This window comes from Amblyraja radiata, chromosome 2, assembly GCF_010909765.2.
Source record: "Amblyraja radiata isolate CabotCenter1 chromosome 2, sAmbRad1.1.pri, whole genome shotgun sequence".
NCBI classification, from domain to species: domain Eukaryota; kingdom Metazoa; phylum Chordata; class Chondrichthyes; order Rajiformes; family Rajidae; genus Amblyraja; species Amblyraja radiata.
This window is the reverse complement of record NC_045957.1, coordinates 87,371,197-87,384,914: the sequence shown is the minus strand read 5'-3', so window position 1 is coordinate 87,384,914 and position 13,718 is coordinate 87,371,197. Positions and strand designations below refer to the sequence as shown.

General features: G+C 43.1%; 1 protein-coding gene across 11 annotated transcripts in view; it reads left to right on the top strand.

Annotated features, from left to right (window-relative positions):
* The window catches only part of cobl (cordon-bleu WH2 repeat protein), a 255,373-nt gene that overhangs the window by 139,347 nt on the left and 102,308 nt on the right, over nt 1-13,718 (top strand). For all 11 annotated transcript variants that reach the window (XM_033050042.1, XM_033050014.1, XM_033050048.1 and 8 more), the window contains one exon: nt 9,467-9,655. In XM_033050042.1, coding sequence (XP_032905933.1) covers nt 9,467-9,655 — 189 coding nt within the window. The remainder of the gene's footprint in view (nt 1-9,466; nt 9,656-13,718) is intronic.

Below are 13,718 nucleotides of genomic sequence, written 5' to 3'. Positions count from 1 at the left end.
TTGCTGGGTTTGATTTGTCCTGCTTCTTGTGGACTGGACATACTGGGCAATTTTCTACACTGTTGGGTAGATGCTAGTGTGGTAGCTGACCTGGAACCTTTTTCAAGTGCACATCAATACAATACAATACAATACAATACAGTTTTCATCCTCACATTGCACATAAAGTGCAAGTGAAATGATTTTGTCTGCAGCGGTACAATGATAAAGAACACACAATACACAATAAAAGTTGAACACAAACATCCACCACAGCATTCATCACTGTGGTGGAAGGCACAAAATTTGGCCAGTCCTCCTCCATTTCCCCCCGTGGTCGGGACCTCAACCCTCCGCAGCCATCGCTGCAGGCGTCCAGATGGTAAAAGGACAAGGTACAAGTCCAGGTAAGTCCAGAGTCGGCTCTTCCCCACCGGAGGCCGCGGCTTTAGGTTGGTGTAGGCCGCAGGCCAGCGGTCGAAGATTTAAAGTTCCCGCCGCGCCGCAGCCAGAAGCACCGCAGACCGAAGGACCGGCAGTCGAAGCTCCCCTCCAGGGCTGATGGTGAGTAAGTCCACACCGGGCCCACGGTAGAAGTAGGCCGCGGGCCGGCATTCGGAGCTTCTTCTTCCCCCCGGGTCCCCCGGGCTGCGGACGCCGCGCCAGCTGGAGCTCTGCAGACCGCGGCTTCAGGCTGCCGGCTGCCACGGGCCAGCGAAACGGAGCGCTCCCCTCCGGCGAGCCCCAGCGAGGGCTCGCCCGCTCCATGCCGAGAGTCCGCGCTGCGCCCCCCGCTGACGCCCCGGGTGCGTCTCCGGGAAAGGCCGCGCCAATCCTTGTTGTTAGGCCACGGGGGAGGCGACATGGAAAAAGTCGCCTCTCCGTGGAGGAGGCGACCGAAGCGGTTTCCCCCTCACCCCCCCCCCACACCACCCCCCCACACAAAACGCACAAAGAAACACTAAAAACATACTTTAAAACACACTAAAAAAATTAAAAAAGTTGAAAAAACTAACGCGCTGCTGACAGGGCTGCCGCCATTGCAGCGCCCCCACCGCTCAAGTTCTGGAGTACTAGTCCTGGGTACTATCGACAGGGTAATGTTGTCAGAGCCCATAGTCTTTGCTGTATCCAATGCCGTTTGCCATTTCCAGGTATCATGTGAATTGAATTGGCTGAAGACTGGCATCTTACATGCTGGGGAATCACAAGAGGATGGCGAGAAGGATTATCCATTCATCACATGGCTAAAGATTCTTGTAAATTCTTCAGTTTTATCTTTTGCACTGATGTGCTGGGACCCCCATCATTGAGAATGGGAATATTTATGGAGCCTCCTTCTCCAACAACTTGTTTAATTGTCCACCACCAATGTTTGTGAGATTGTCCATGCATGCTATTTATGTTGTATGACATGTTTTGTAGCTTCACCAGGTTGATCCCTCATCTGAGGAATGCCTTGTGCTGATCTTGACATGTCCTCCATAACTGCTCATTGAACCGGGAAGGCCCCCCCCCCCCCCCCCCCCCTCCTCCCCTTCCCGGTTCAATGAGCAGTTAAGGAGGACATTGGAAGGAACATTGATCTCCTGCTTTTATGGGGATGGTGGAGATGTGTAGTATTCCAGGCCATGAGACTGCAAAATGTGATTGAGTACAATTCTGTTGCTGCTAAAGGCCTGTCGAGCCTCATGGATACCCAGTGCTCAGTGGCTACATCTGTGCGCACTGACCCATTTAGCATGGTGGTGATGCCACACAAGGCAGTGAAATGTATTTTCACTGCGAAGATGTGTTTTCATCTTGAGAAGGACTGTGCAGTGGTTACTTCTACTTATTACCATCATGGACAGGTGCACGTGACAGGTAGGTTGGTGAGGCTGTGATGAAGTAGGTGTTGCATTCTCGCTGGTTCACTCAACACCTGCCATGGACCTAATCGAGCAGCAATATCCCGGCATCAGTTAGCTTGGTCAGTAATGGTGCTACTGAGCCACTCTTGTTGATGCACATTGATGTCCCACACCCAGAGTACATTCATTGCCTTTGCCACTCTCAGTGCTTTCTCCGGGGTGTTTTACATGGAGTGGTATTGATTCATCATCTGAGGGGGATGGGGAGGGGTGTAGACACTCAGCTCCAATGTACCTGCCAATGTAATTACTCAGTAATTGCAGGGTCTAGAAATTAAAGTGCTACATGGACAGGATTTAAACTTAACATATAGTTTTGCTTAAGTTTGAAAAGTAGAGGACAATACTTATGATCAAAGTAATTGATCCTCAAGGAGATGAACAAATTCAGCAATTAAGAAGAGGCAATGATATCAGGTTGTTAGTGGTAATCTTGGTATTGCATTGCTGGAAACTGTGGTATCTACCAAGTAGTTTGTTAGTTGTTTATTATTGTCACGTGCACCGAGGTACAGTGAATAGCTTTTGTTTGCATGCTATCTAGTCAAAGAGAAGACTATATGTTAATACAATCAAGCAGTCCACAGTGCACAGATAAAGGATAAAGGGCACAACGTTTACTCCAAGGTATAACATTGAAGTCTGATAAAGTCCGATTAAAGATAATTCAAAGGTTTTCATGATGAGAGGACTGTTCAGTGCCTGATAACAGCTGGGAAGAAACTGTCCTTGAATCAGGAAGTATGCGTTTTCTTCTGTACCTCTGTACCTCTTGCCTGATGGGAGAGGAGAGAAGAGGAAGTGACTGGGGTGCAGGCACGTGCTGTCAGGATAGGCAAGGTAGGCACTGCCTGCCCTGACTAAAATTATGAAATGGCAATTATTAAATATAAATAGTAAAGGCATGGGAGAATTGTGACTATCTAAGAGATCGATTAGGTAAGCATAATTCTCCGTGCCTTTCAACCACAGCACTTGTAACACGGGAAGCTCTGTGCAGCCCACGTGCCGTCAGCGCTGCCTGAAGCCGTCAATTTCAAGGGGAGCTGAAGGCAGCAGAAATTCGGCCTTTGCAGTACTGCGCATGTGCAGCAGCCTACTGCACATGCGCAGCGTGAGTTTCTTGGCGGGATTTTCAAATATGGATTCCCATTATTTTAAGAGTATCTTAGGAAACAAAGAGTGAAGAATGGACTTCATGTACCAATAACTTGGCAAGTACATTTCATGGTGCTTTATGTTTTTAAATACTGTATTTCCCGGGGTGGGGGGAGAGAGCTCCTTTTACAGTGTTTGGGGAGTCTGGCCCGGGGTAAAGTTGCGGGGAGGGCAGGAGCGTTGTGAAGGATAGGATCGGGGCCAGTAACCCACATGCGACGCTCTGGGCGCAGAGCCACTGCATTGTGGCCGGGGAGTGAATTAACTCGGGTGGCTGCGAGTGGCCGCCGGGACCGGACAACCCCTTCTGCCGGTCCCCGCATGCCTCTGGCAGTGCTCTCCGTCTGAAAACCTCGCTCCTGCCACTCGCCGGCTTCCCGCAACACTCCTGCCCTCCCCACATCTTTAACCCCTGGCACAGACTCTCCACACGCTGTGAAAGGAACTCTCCCTCCAATTGGACACTTGAATTAGTATTGTCATTCAATAAGATGACAACTGATTCAACGTCCCGGTGTGCTGCCATTTTTCCCACCATCTCTCCACCTGCTTTCATCCTCCATCCCCCACTCATTCAGTAATTAAAAAATGAAGGAGATTTAGAAGCCTTGGGAAAATTGAATTGTTACTTATTTTTATTTTTTACGGAGAGAACAATCTGCGCATGCACGGTTTAAGATTTTTTTTTAAAGCCAGCTGACTGCCTACCTTGTGTAATTACTCACAGCATGTGCCTGCTGGGGTGAGACTGGTCCTTGATAATGCCGTGGTCTTGCTGAGGCAGTGCAAAGTGTAGATGGAGTCATTGGAAGGTAGGTTGGTTTGGCTGATGGTCTGGGCTATGTCCACAACTCTGCAATTTTTTGCAGTCTTGGATGGATCTATTCCCAAATCAGGCCGTGGTGCATCCCTGTATAATGCATTCTACAGCGTATCTCTGGAGTTGGTGAAGGTTGTTGGGTAAATGCTGAACCTCTTAAGCCTTCCAAGGATGTAGAGGCATTGGTGTGCTTTTAATGGCCATAACTTTGATGTGGTGGGTGCAGGACAAATCGTGGGTGATTTTATTCCTAGGAACTTGAAGCTTTTGATCATTTCCACTTTGGCACCATCAATGTATAGTAGGGTGTGTGTACTGTTTTGTTTCCTGAAGTCGATCACAATCTCCTTTGTCTTGCTGACATTGAGGGAGAGGTTGTTACCCTGGCACCAAGTTCCAAGTTTCTCATTATTCTTTCCGTATTCCATCTTGTCATTGTTTGATATCTGGCCCAGTGCAGTGGTATTGTCTGTGAACTTGTGGATTGAGTTGGATTGGTATATGTGATGCATATCTCTCTGGATTGTACAAGGTCCTTGCAAGGGCTGAGCTGAACATAGCTTTGTTAAGTATTGTGATATGAAGTAGCGTAATTTCTATACCAAGTGGACAAATCTAAGCTAGATATGCAAAAATGATGAACTAACTTGCATTTGTTTGAATGACATACATCAAGAAAAGTGTCGGGGTGGATCTGCATGCAGCCAAATATGAAGAAAATAGAAGCAAATATTTGGGATCTAGAGTCCTCATATCCCGATTGCTATGTTCCAAAGGAAACTCCCAGAAATCTGTGTTTACTTTCACGATACTTTACATCTGTAACCCTTTATTTTCGAAAAGTGAATGCTTCAAAGGGCACTGTACCCTCTTTTTTTCACCGATGAGTTGAACTTCCAGTTAGAATTTTGTGTTTTGCTGTTTAATCAGGGAAAACATACTTGAAGGTACAGAGGCTCGGGTTTTGTGTAGAATTTTTAAATTGGAACTTCGAGATTTGTAAACGTTCAGTGCATCAATTGGATTAATACTTTCCTGTTTAATGTTTAAATTTGAGCAGCATTAATTTTTCATTTGAACATGTCTTCAGTATAAAAATAAAATTTTGAACATCTTTGGACAATACAGTTTTAATTCTGTCCAAGCTGTCTCCAGATGTGTTGTAAATCATGCTTTTTTATGCATGCAGCACATTTTCTACAAATATAACCAACCCCCTCCCACACCCTGTTGCGGGTTGCCTGCATTGAAATAAGCTATAATTAACCAATAACATTTCAATTAAACAAAATTCCACATGTTTGTGATGGTTGTTTGGACAACCTATGGTTTAATGGGCACTTATCTGCATTATGCTCCATTAACCATTTCTCAGCCCACTTACCCAACTGATCAAAGATCCTGCTGTCATTTTTGATGACCAACCTTGATAACATTGATGAGAAGTCAATGCTTCCATATGGAAGATCTTGAACAAGCGGTCACTATTTTAAAAGAAAGGTGTGAGTGGAATTTCAGTTTGTCTCCAGTGACTTACAAATCTCTACAAATGCACCATGGAAAGCATACTGTCTGGTTGCATTGCAGCTTTTTTAGGAACAGCTCTGCTCAAAACTGCATGTAATTGCAGAGTAGTGGTTGTAGCCCAGTCCATCACATAGATCAGACTTCCCATCATTGACACCATCTACACTTCACGTTGCCTTGGAAAATCAGCCCAGATAATCAAAGACTTGTTCCACTAGTCATTCCTTCTTCAACCTGCTCCCATCGGGCATAAGATACAGAATCAGAATCAGAATCACACTTTATTCGGCAAGTATGTTTTGCAACATACAAGGAATTTCATTGGCCAGGTCAGTCATACAATTAAAAGCAACAGATCACTCAAAAACACATTTTAACATGAACATCCACCACAGTGACTCCTACACATTCCTCACTGTGATGGAAGGTGAAATAAAGTTCACGTCCTTCCCTTAGTTCTTCCTCGGTCGTGGGCCTCGAGGGGACGATCTTGACTCCCTTAGCCGGCGGCGTTTGGGCCCTCCGCGGCGAGGCGATCCGCTCCCGCATCGGGGGGATGTGCAAATGAGAATATAATTTTCCCATTGTGGGTATATATGACAATTAAACTCTTGACTCTTGAAAGTGTGCAGTAAATGGCACAATTGGTTTACAGAGGGCTCATGGGATGTACATACTTTCCTGAAAGTGGCAGCATCGGTGGATAGGTTGGTAAAGAAGGGATGTAGCATGTTTCCATCAGTCAGGGCATTATCAAAGATGACAAATCATGTTACAGCTGTACAACATTGCAGTTAGGCCAAGATTAGAATACTGCATACAGCTTTGGTCGCCACTATAGGGTTAATGAGGAGGCTTTGGAGAGGTGCAAAATAGATTTACCAGTTTGTTGCCTGCATTGGCTGCAAGAAGGGTTTGGATAAACTTGAGTAGTTTTCTATGGAGAATCAGAGGCTGAGGAGCAAGTTGATAAAGAATATAAAATTATAAGGGAGATGGATAGGCTTGATAGTTTTTTTCCCCAGGCTATGAATGTCAAATATTGCAGGACGCAGATTTAAAGTGAGAAGGGTGAAAGTTTAAAGAAAATTTGTGATTCAAGATTTCTACTACACAGAGAGATAGGTGTCTGCAATGTGCTGCTAAAGATGAGGGCGGAGTGAAGAAACAGAGTGTGGACTCAGATACAATAGCAGTGTTTAAGAGGCATTTAGATGGACACACAAACAGGCAGGGAATTGTTGGATTGAAATCATGGTGGGGTCAGACATGGTAGGCTATAGGACCTTTTTCTGTACTGTATTTTATGTAATATGAAATCTTTGCAGAAAATGTTCAGAAAATTAGGAGTAGGAGGACGTTGTTTGACCTATTGAGCCAGCTATATCGTATAATACAATTATGGCTTATTCTCCACAATATGATATTCTTGCTTTCTTCCCATAGTCGGTTATACATTTGCATCCAGAAAATTATTTAGTTCTCATTCCAGTGAAAATCACAATTTCTTGTTAAATTATATAACATTCCAGTGCTGCTGCCCCATGTTGTTTGATACATTGACCAGCAAAAGGGACAGAAGTATTTTTTAAGTGTGTCACAATATATTTGTAAGATATGGATGCTGTTATTGAACTCTCTTCAGCTTCTGGCATGCTAGAATTTGTGTTAGAAGGTATTGTGAAGCTAAGGAAGGTTAGATTTAAGGTAATTGCTTGAGATTGTTGATGGGGTTGTGACAATATATGATGTGTTTGAGGTTTACAGTACTGATGGTGGAAGATGAACTTTAAAGTTGCCCTTTTAACAACCATGTGCAATTAGTTTTCTGCAGCACTCCTTCGGGTCCTTGGGAATTTGTTCCTGGGATTGAGCAACATCACTTCCTAGTCCCAATGTCTTTCAAGTGTACAACTTGAGGAACTCATGACCCACTTTGACACTCCAAAGAAAATATCCAAGTTTGTCCAACCTCCACTTATAGCTATTACTCTCCAACCCATGCAGCATTCTGGTGAACCTTTTCTGCAACACCAAAGTCTCCACGACTTTTCTGGAATGCAGTGACCAGAACTGCACACAATACTCACAATACGGCCTACCCACAGTTTTGTACAGCTGTAACATGTACACAATAGCCACTGCCGTATCCTCATCAATCATCTTTGCCACCCCCTCAAAAAACATAATCGTTTGTGAAACATGACCTCTCCTGCACAAAGCCATGCTGATTATCTCTAATAAGTTATTTTCCAAATGTGTGTCAAACCTGTCCCTAGGATTTCCCGATTAATGATGTAAGACTCACCAGCCTATAATATCCTGGTTAGTCCTCATTGCCCTTCTCTAACATATGAACAACACAGATTATTCTCCAATCCTCTGGGAACTTGCCTGGAGCTGCCAAAAATACAAAGATCTCCGTTGACGCCCAAACAATCTCCGTTCTTGCCTAGGTGCAGCTGTGATATCAAACCCTATACTCTAGTTCCAAACTTGAACACAAATAAAACCGCAGATGCTGGAATATGAAACAGAAACAGAAATGATAGAACTCAGCCAGTCAAGCAACATTTGTGGAAAAAGAAACCAGTCAATGTTTTGGGTCAGGGACCCTTTCTCAGAACCTCTAGTTCCAGATTCCTCCACAAGGGGAAATATTATTTTTGTGTCTACTCTCAATCTTTTGAAGAATTTTGTGATGTTCAATAAGATAAACTCATTCTTCCCCCTTAATGTTCTGAAGATTTATTTATTCACATTAAGATTTTCTAAATTTTTACTACAAACTCATTGGTGGATTCCAGTATTTTACCAATGAAAGCAATGTCAAGCTACCTCATCCACAATTTTCAGTTTGGTTTAGGAAAGCTCTGCTTAAATCCACAGGAAATTGCAGAGAATTGTGGACGTAGCCCGGTCCATCATGTTGACCAGACTCTCCACTAATGACTTAGTTGAGACTTCACACTGCCTCGTAAAAGCAGCCAACATAATCATGGACCTTTCCTACCCAGATCATTCCCTCTTCTCCCCGCTCCAGATACTAAAACCGGAAAGCATGTACCACCAGACTTCGGAACAGCTTCTTCCCCTCTGTTATCAGACTTCTGACAAATCCTTCCATAAACTGGGATACAGAGCCAATTTTCCAACCTGCTCATCGTGATCATTGGACTTTTTTTTTACTGGAACTGTTACGCCACAATGCTGAGAAACTACATTCTGCACACTGGTATTTGTCCCTTTGCTCTACCTGTTGTGCATGTGTAGCACTTAAATTGTATTCGCTTGTGGTATTGTTTGATTGATTGGACAGCACTCATACAAAAGCTTTCACTGTACCTTGGTGCACATGACAATGATAGACCAACACCAATTCCAATTATGTTTTTCCCCTATTTCCACAAATATCTTTTGTTACCTTCCATTCAGGTGATTGGGTTAGATCTATCCCAATGTTTTTACCATTTCTACTGACTATATCTAACATGAATTTAATTTCCTTTCTACCATTAGCAGGATAAGAGAGGATATTGTAGGAAAATGACATTGAGGTGAAAGATTAGCCATGACCTTGATGAATAGAAGAGCAGACTCAAAGCACCAGATGGTTCATCCTGCTCCTGTTTCTTATTTGTTATGTTTTTTTAAGATGGATAGATGCAATTCATCTGGAGCAAGGAGTTTTATTTTGTGATAAAGGGCGAGTATTGAAGGAATAAATGCCTATAATGGGATGGGAACCAAGAGACTGTGAAACTAATGACGGTGATGCCAGCAGTGAGAGGGTAGTGAAAGCCTTTGAATTGAAGATGCTCTGCCTGGATGTTTTATTAATAGAGGGAGGTGAAAGTGCACCAATGCATGTCTTTATTCATCTACTGCTTGTTTACTGTACGATTTACAAATTTTACTCCATTTTCTCTATCTGCAGATGCCACCTGAGTTGCTGAATATTTCTAACATGTTTTATTTCAGATTTCTAGTAAAAGAGGAATAATTTTTGAAAAAGTAATTGAATACACATTATTTTAGTGAGTCACTTATCTTTCCATTTTAATGGCAGAGTTGTTCAACTACTCCATCCACACCAACTGTTAATGCACGCTCAGCCACTTTGAATCCATCGCTATCTGCAAGCAACATTTCAAGAATATCACAAGTGATGGATATAAAGAAACGGAGAGCACCTCCTCCACCATCGGCTCCGCCAGAACATACAGATGTGAAACATGTGGCTGACAGTGCACACGAGGTATTAATACATAGTCATATGGTACACCAATAGTCACTTAGTACACCAATCTATGGCGACCACAAATAATTATTTATACTACTTACATTTATCAGTACTTGGCCTGTATTCATCTTTAATATTGTTTTTAAAAAATAATTAATTATTCCCTGGGGTATTCAAGTTCTCGTATAGATACTGCTTGAATGTTGTGACACAAGGAAAATGACATTTATAAAAAATAAAGTGCTGTTAAATATTAGAGAATCAATATGTTCAGTGAAGCAATGGCACAAATGTTAAACAGAATATTATAAAGCGATAAAAGCATGAGGTTTCATGGAATTTCTCTGAATCAAGAGTTGGTGGTAGGTCTATAATTAAGATTGTCACATGATAACTTTGCATTTCCAGCATCTTTTCAGCTGTCTTTATTTGGTATGCAGTTCAAGTTAATGGAGAAGGTATTGAAATGCAGGAAAGTGATGATAAAGGAAGGGGATAAGGGATTCATGATCAAATCTGGGACAGAATCACAAGCACAATGGTGGGTAGATTTTAATCTAAAGTGATACAAAGTGGCTGTGCAGAGCCAAGAAATCTTAATGTTGCATGTGAGTTAGATTTAGCATGATGTGCACTGCACCCTTGGTTTTTCCACACGCTTGTGCACGCAAAAACACACGCAAAAACACACGCATGCAAGAACGCACAAACACAAGAATGCACACACGCAAGAACACACACGTAAACACAGACAGACACATATGCACACACGGGTACAAATACACACGCCCCGGGAAGCCCTCCATCAACCAAAGGGAGTATAATTTTAATTTTCCAGATTGAAAATCAATAAACATAGAAACATAGAAAATAGGTACAGGAGTAGGCCATTCGGCCCTTCGAGCCTGCACCGCCATTCAATATGATCATGGCTGATCATCCAACTCAGTATCCTGTACCTGCCTTCTCTCCATACCCCCTGATCCCTTTAGCCACAAGGGCCACATCTAACTCCCTCTTAAATATAGCCAATGAACTGGCCTCAACTACCTTCTGCGGGAGAGAATTCCAGAGATTCACCACTCTCTGTGTGAAAAAAGTTTTCCTCATCTCGGTCCTAAAAGATTTCCCCTTTATCCTTAAACTGTGACCCCTTGTTCTGGACTTCCCCAACATCGGGAACAATCTTCCTGCATCTAGCCTGTCCAACCCCTTAAGAATTTTGTAAGTTTCTATAAGATCCCCCCTCAATCTTCTAAATTCTAGCGAGTACAAACTGAGTCTATCCAGTCTTTCTTCATATGAAAGTCCTGACATCTCAGGAATCAGTCTGGTGAACCTTCTCTGTACTCCCTCTATGGCAAGAATGTCTTTCCTCAGATTAGGAGACCAAAACTGTACGCAATACTCCAGGTGTGGTCTCACCAAGACCCTGTACAACTGCAGTAGAACCTCCCTGCTCCTATACTCAAATCCTTTTGCTATTAATGCTAACATACCATTCGCCTTCTTCACTGCCTGCTGCACCTGCATGCCTACTTTTAATGACTGGTGTACCATGACACCCAGGTCTCGTTGCATCTCCCCCTTTCCTAATCGGCCACCATTCAGATAATAGTCTACTTTCCTGTTTTTGCCACCAAAGTGGATAACCTCACATTTATCCACATTATACTGCATCTGCCATGCATTTGCCCACTCACCCAGCCTATCCAAGTCACCTTGCAGCCTCCTAGCATCCTCCTCACAGCTAACACTGCCCCCCAGCTTCGTGTCATCCGCAAACTTGGAGATGTTGCATTCAATTCCCTCGTCCAAATCATTAATATATATCGTAAATAGCTGGGGTCCCAGAACTGAGCCTTGCGGTACCCCACTAGTCACTGCCTGCCATTGTGAAAAGGACCCGTTTACTCCTACTCTTTGCTTCCTGTCTGCCAGCCAGTTCTCTATCCACATCAATACTGAACCCCCAATACCGTGTGCTTTAAGTTTGTATACTAATCTCTTATGTGGGACCTTGTCGAAAGCCTTCTGAAAGTCCAGATATAACACATCCACTGGTTCCCCCTTATCCACTCTACTAGTTACATCCTCGAAAAATTCTATAAGATTCGTCAGACATGATTTACCCTTCATAAATCCATGCTGACTTTGTCCATTGATTTCACCACTTTCCAAATGTGCTGCTATCCCATCTTTAATAACTGATTCTAGCCAGTTTACCCACTACCGATGTTAGACTAACTGGTCTGTAATTCCCCGTGTTCTCTCTCCCTCCCTTTTTAAAAAGTGGTGTTACATTAGCTACCCTCCAATCCTCAGGAACTACTCCAGAATCTAAAGAGTTTTGAAAAATTATCACTAATGCATCCACTATTTCTGGGGCTACTTCCTTAAGTACTCTGGGATGCAGCCTATCTGGCCCTGGGGATTTATCGGCCTTTAATCCATTCAATTTACCTAACACCACTTCCCGGCTAACCTGGATTTCACTCAGTTCCTCCATCTCATTTGACCCCTGGTCCCCTGCTATTTCCGGCAGATTATTTATGTCTTCCTTAGTGGAGACAGAACCAAAGTAGTTATTCAATTGGTCTGCCATGTCCTTGTTCCCCATGATCAATTCACCCGTTTCTGACTGCAAGGGACCTACATTTGTTTTAACTAATCTTTTTCTCTTCACATATCTATAAAAGCTTTTGCAGTCAGTTTTTATGTTCCCTGCCAGTTTTCTTTCATAATCTATTTTCCCTTTCCTAATTAAGCGCTTTGTCCTCCTCTGCTGGTCTCTGAATTTCTCCCAGTCCTCTGGTAGGCTGCTTTTTCTGGCTAATTTGTACGCTTCATCTTTTGTTTTGATACTATCCCTGATTTCCCTTGTTATCCATGGATGCACTACCTTCCCTGATTTATTTTTTTGCCAAACTGGGATGAACAATTGTTGTAGTTCATCCATGCAGTCTTTAAATGCCTTCCATTGCATATCCACCGTCAACCCATTAAGAATCAATCGCCAGTCTATCTTGGCCAATTCACGTCTCATACCCTCAAAGTTACCTTTCTTTAAGTTCAGGACCCTTGTTTCTGAATTAACGATGTCACTCTCCATCCTAATGAAGAACTCAACCATATTATGGTCACTCTTGCCCAAGGGGCCACGCACAACAAGACTGCTAACTAACCCTTCCTCATTACTCAATACCCAGTCTAGAATAGCCTGCTCTCTCGTTGGTTCCTCTACATGTTGGTTTAGAAAACTATCCCGCATACATTCCAAGAAATCCTCTTCCTCAGCACCCTTGCCAATTTGATTCACCCAATCTATATGTAGATTGAAGTCTCCCATTATAACTGTTTTACCTTTGTTGCACGCATTTCTAATTTCCTGTTTGATGCCATCCCCAACTCCATTACTACTGTTAGGTGGCCTGTACACAACTCCTACTAGCGTTTTCTGCCCCTTAGTGTTTCGCAGCTCTACCCATATCGATTCCACATCCTCCAAGCTAATGTCCTTCCTTTCTATTGCGTTAATCTGCTCTCTAACCAGCAACGCTACCCCACCTCCTTTCCCTTTCTGTCTATCCCTCCTGAATATTGAATATCCCTGGATGTTCAGCTCCCAGCCTTGGTCACCCTGGAGCCATGTCTCCGTGATCCCAACTATATCATAGTCATTAATAGCTATCTGCACATTCAACTCATCCACCTTATTACGAATGCTCCTTGCATTGAGACACAAAGCCTTCAGGCTTGTTTTTACAACACTCTTACCCCTTATACTATTATGCTGAAAAGTGGCCCTTTTTGATTTTTGCCCTGGATTTGCCGGCCTGCCACTTTTACTTTTCACCTTGCTACCTATTGCTTCTACCCTCATTTTACACCCCTCTGTCTCTACGCTCACACATTTAAGATTTTTCTAGATCTATTTTTGAGGTACTAACTAAACCTTTGGGCAAACTTGGCCAAAGTACTTTTTATCTACCTGAGCCACAAAGAAAAACTGAACATTTGTGCACCAAGTTTCTGTGGGTAGCCAGCTATTATTTAAACCAGTTAGGCAATTATGTCT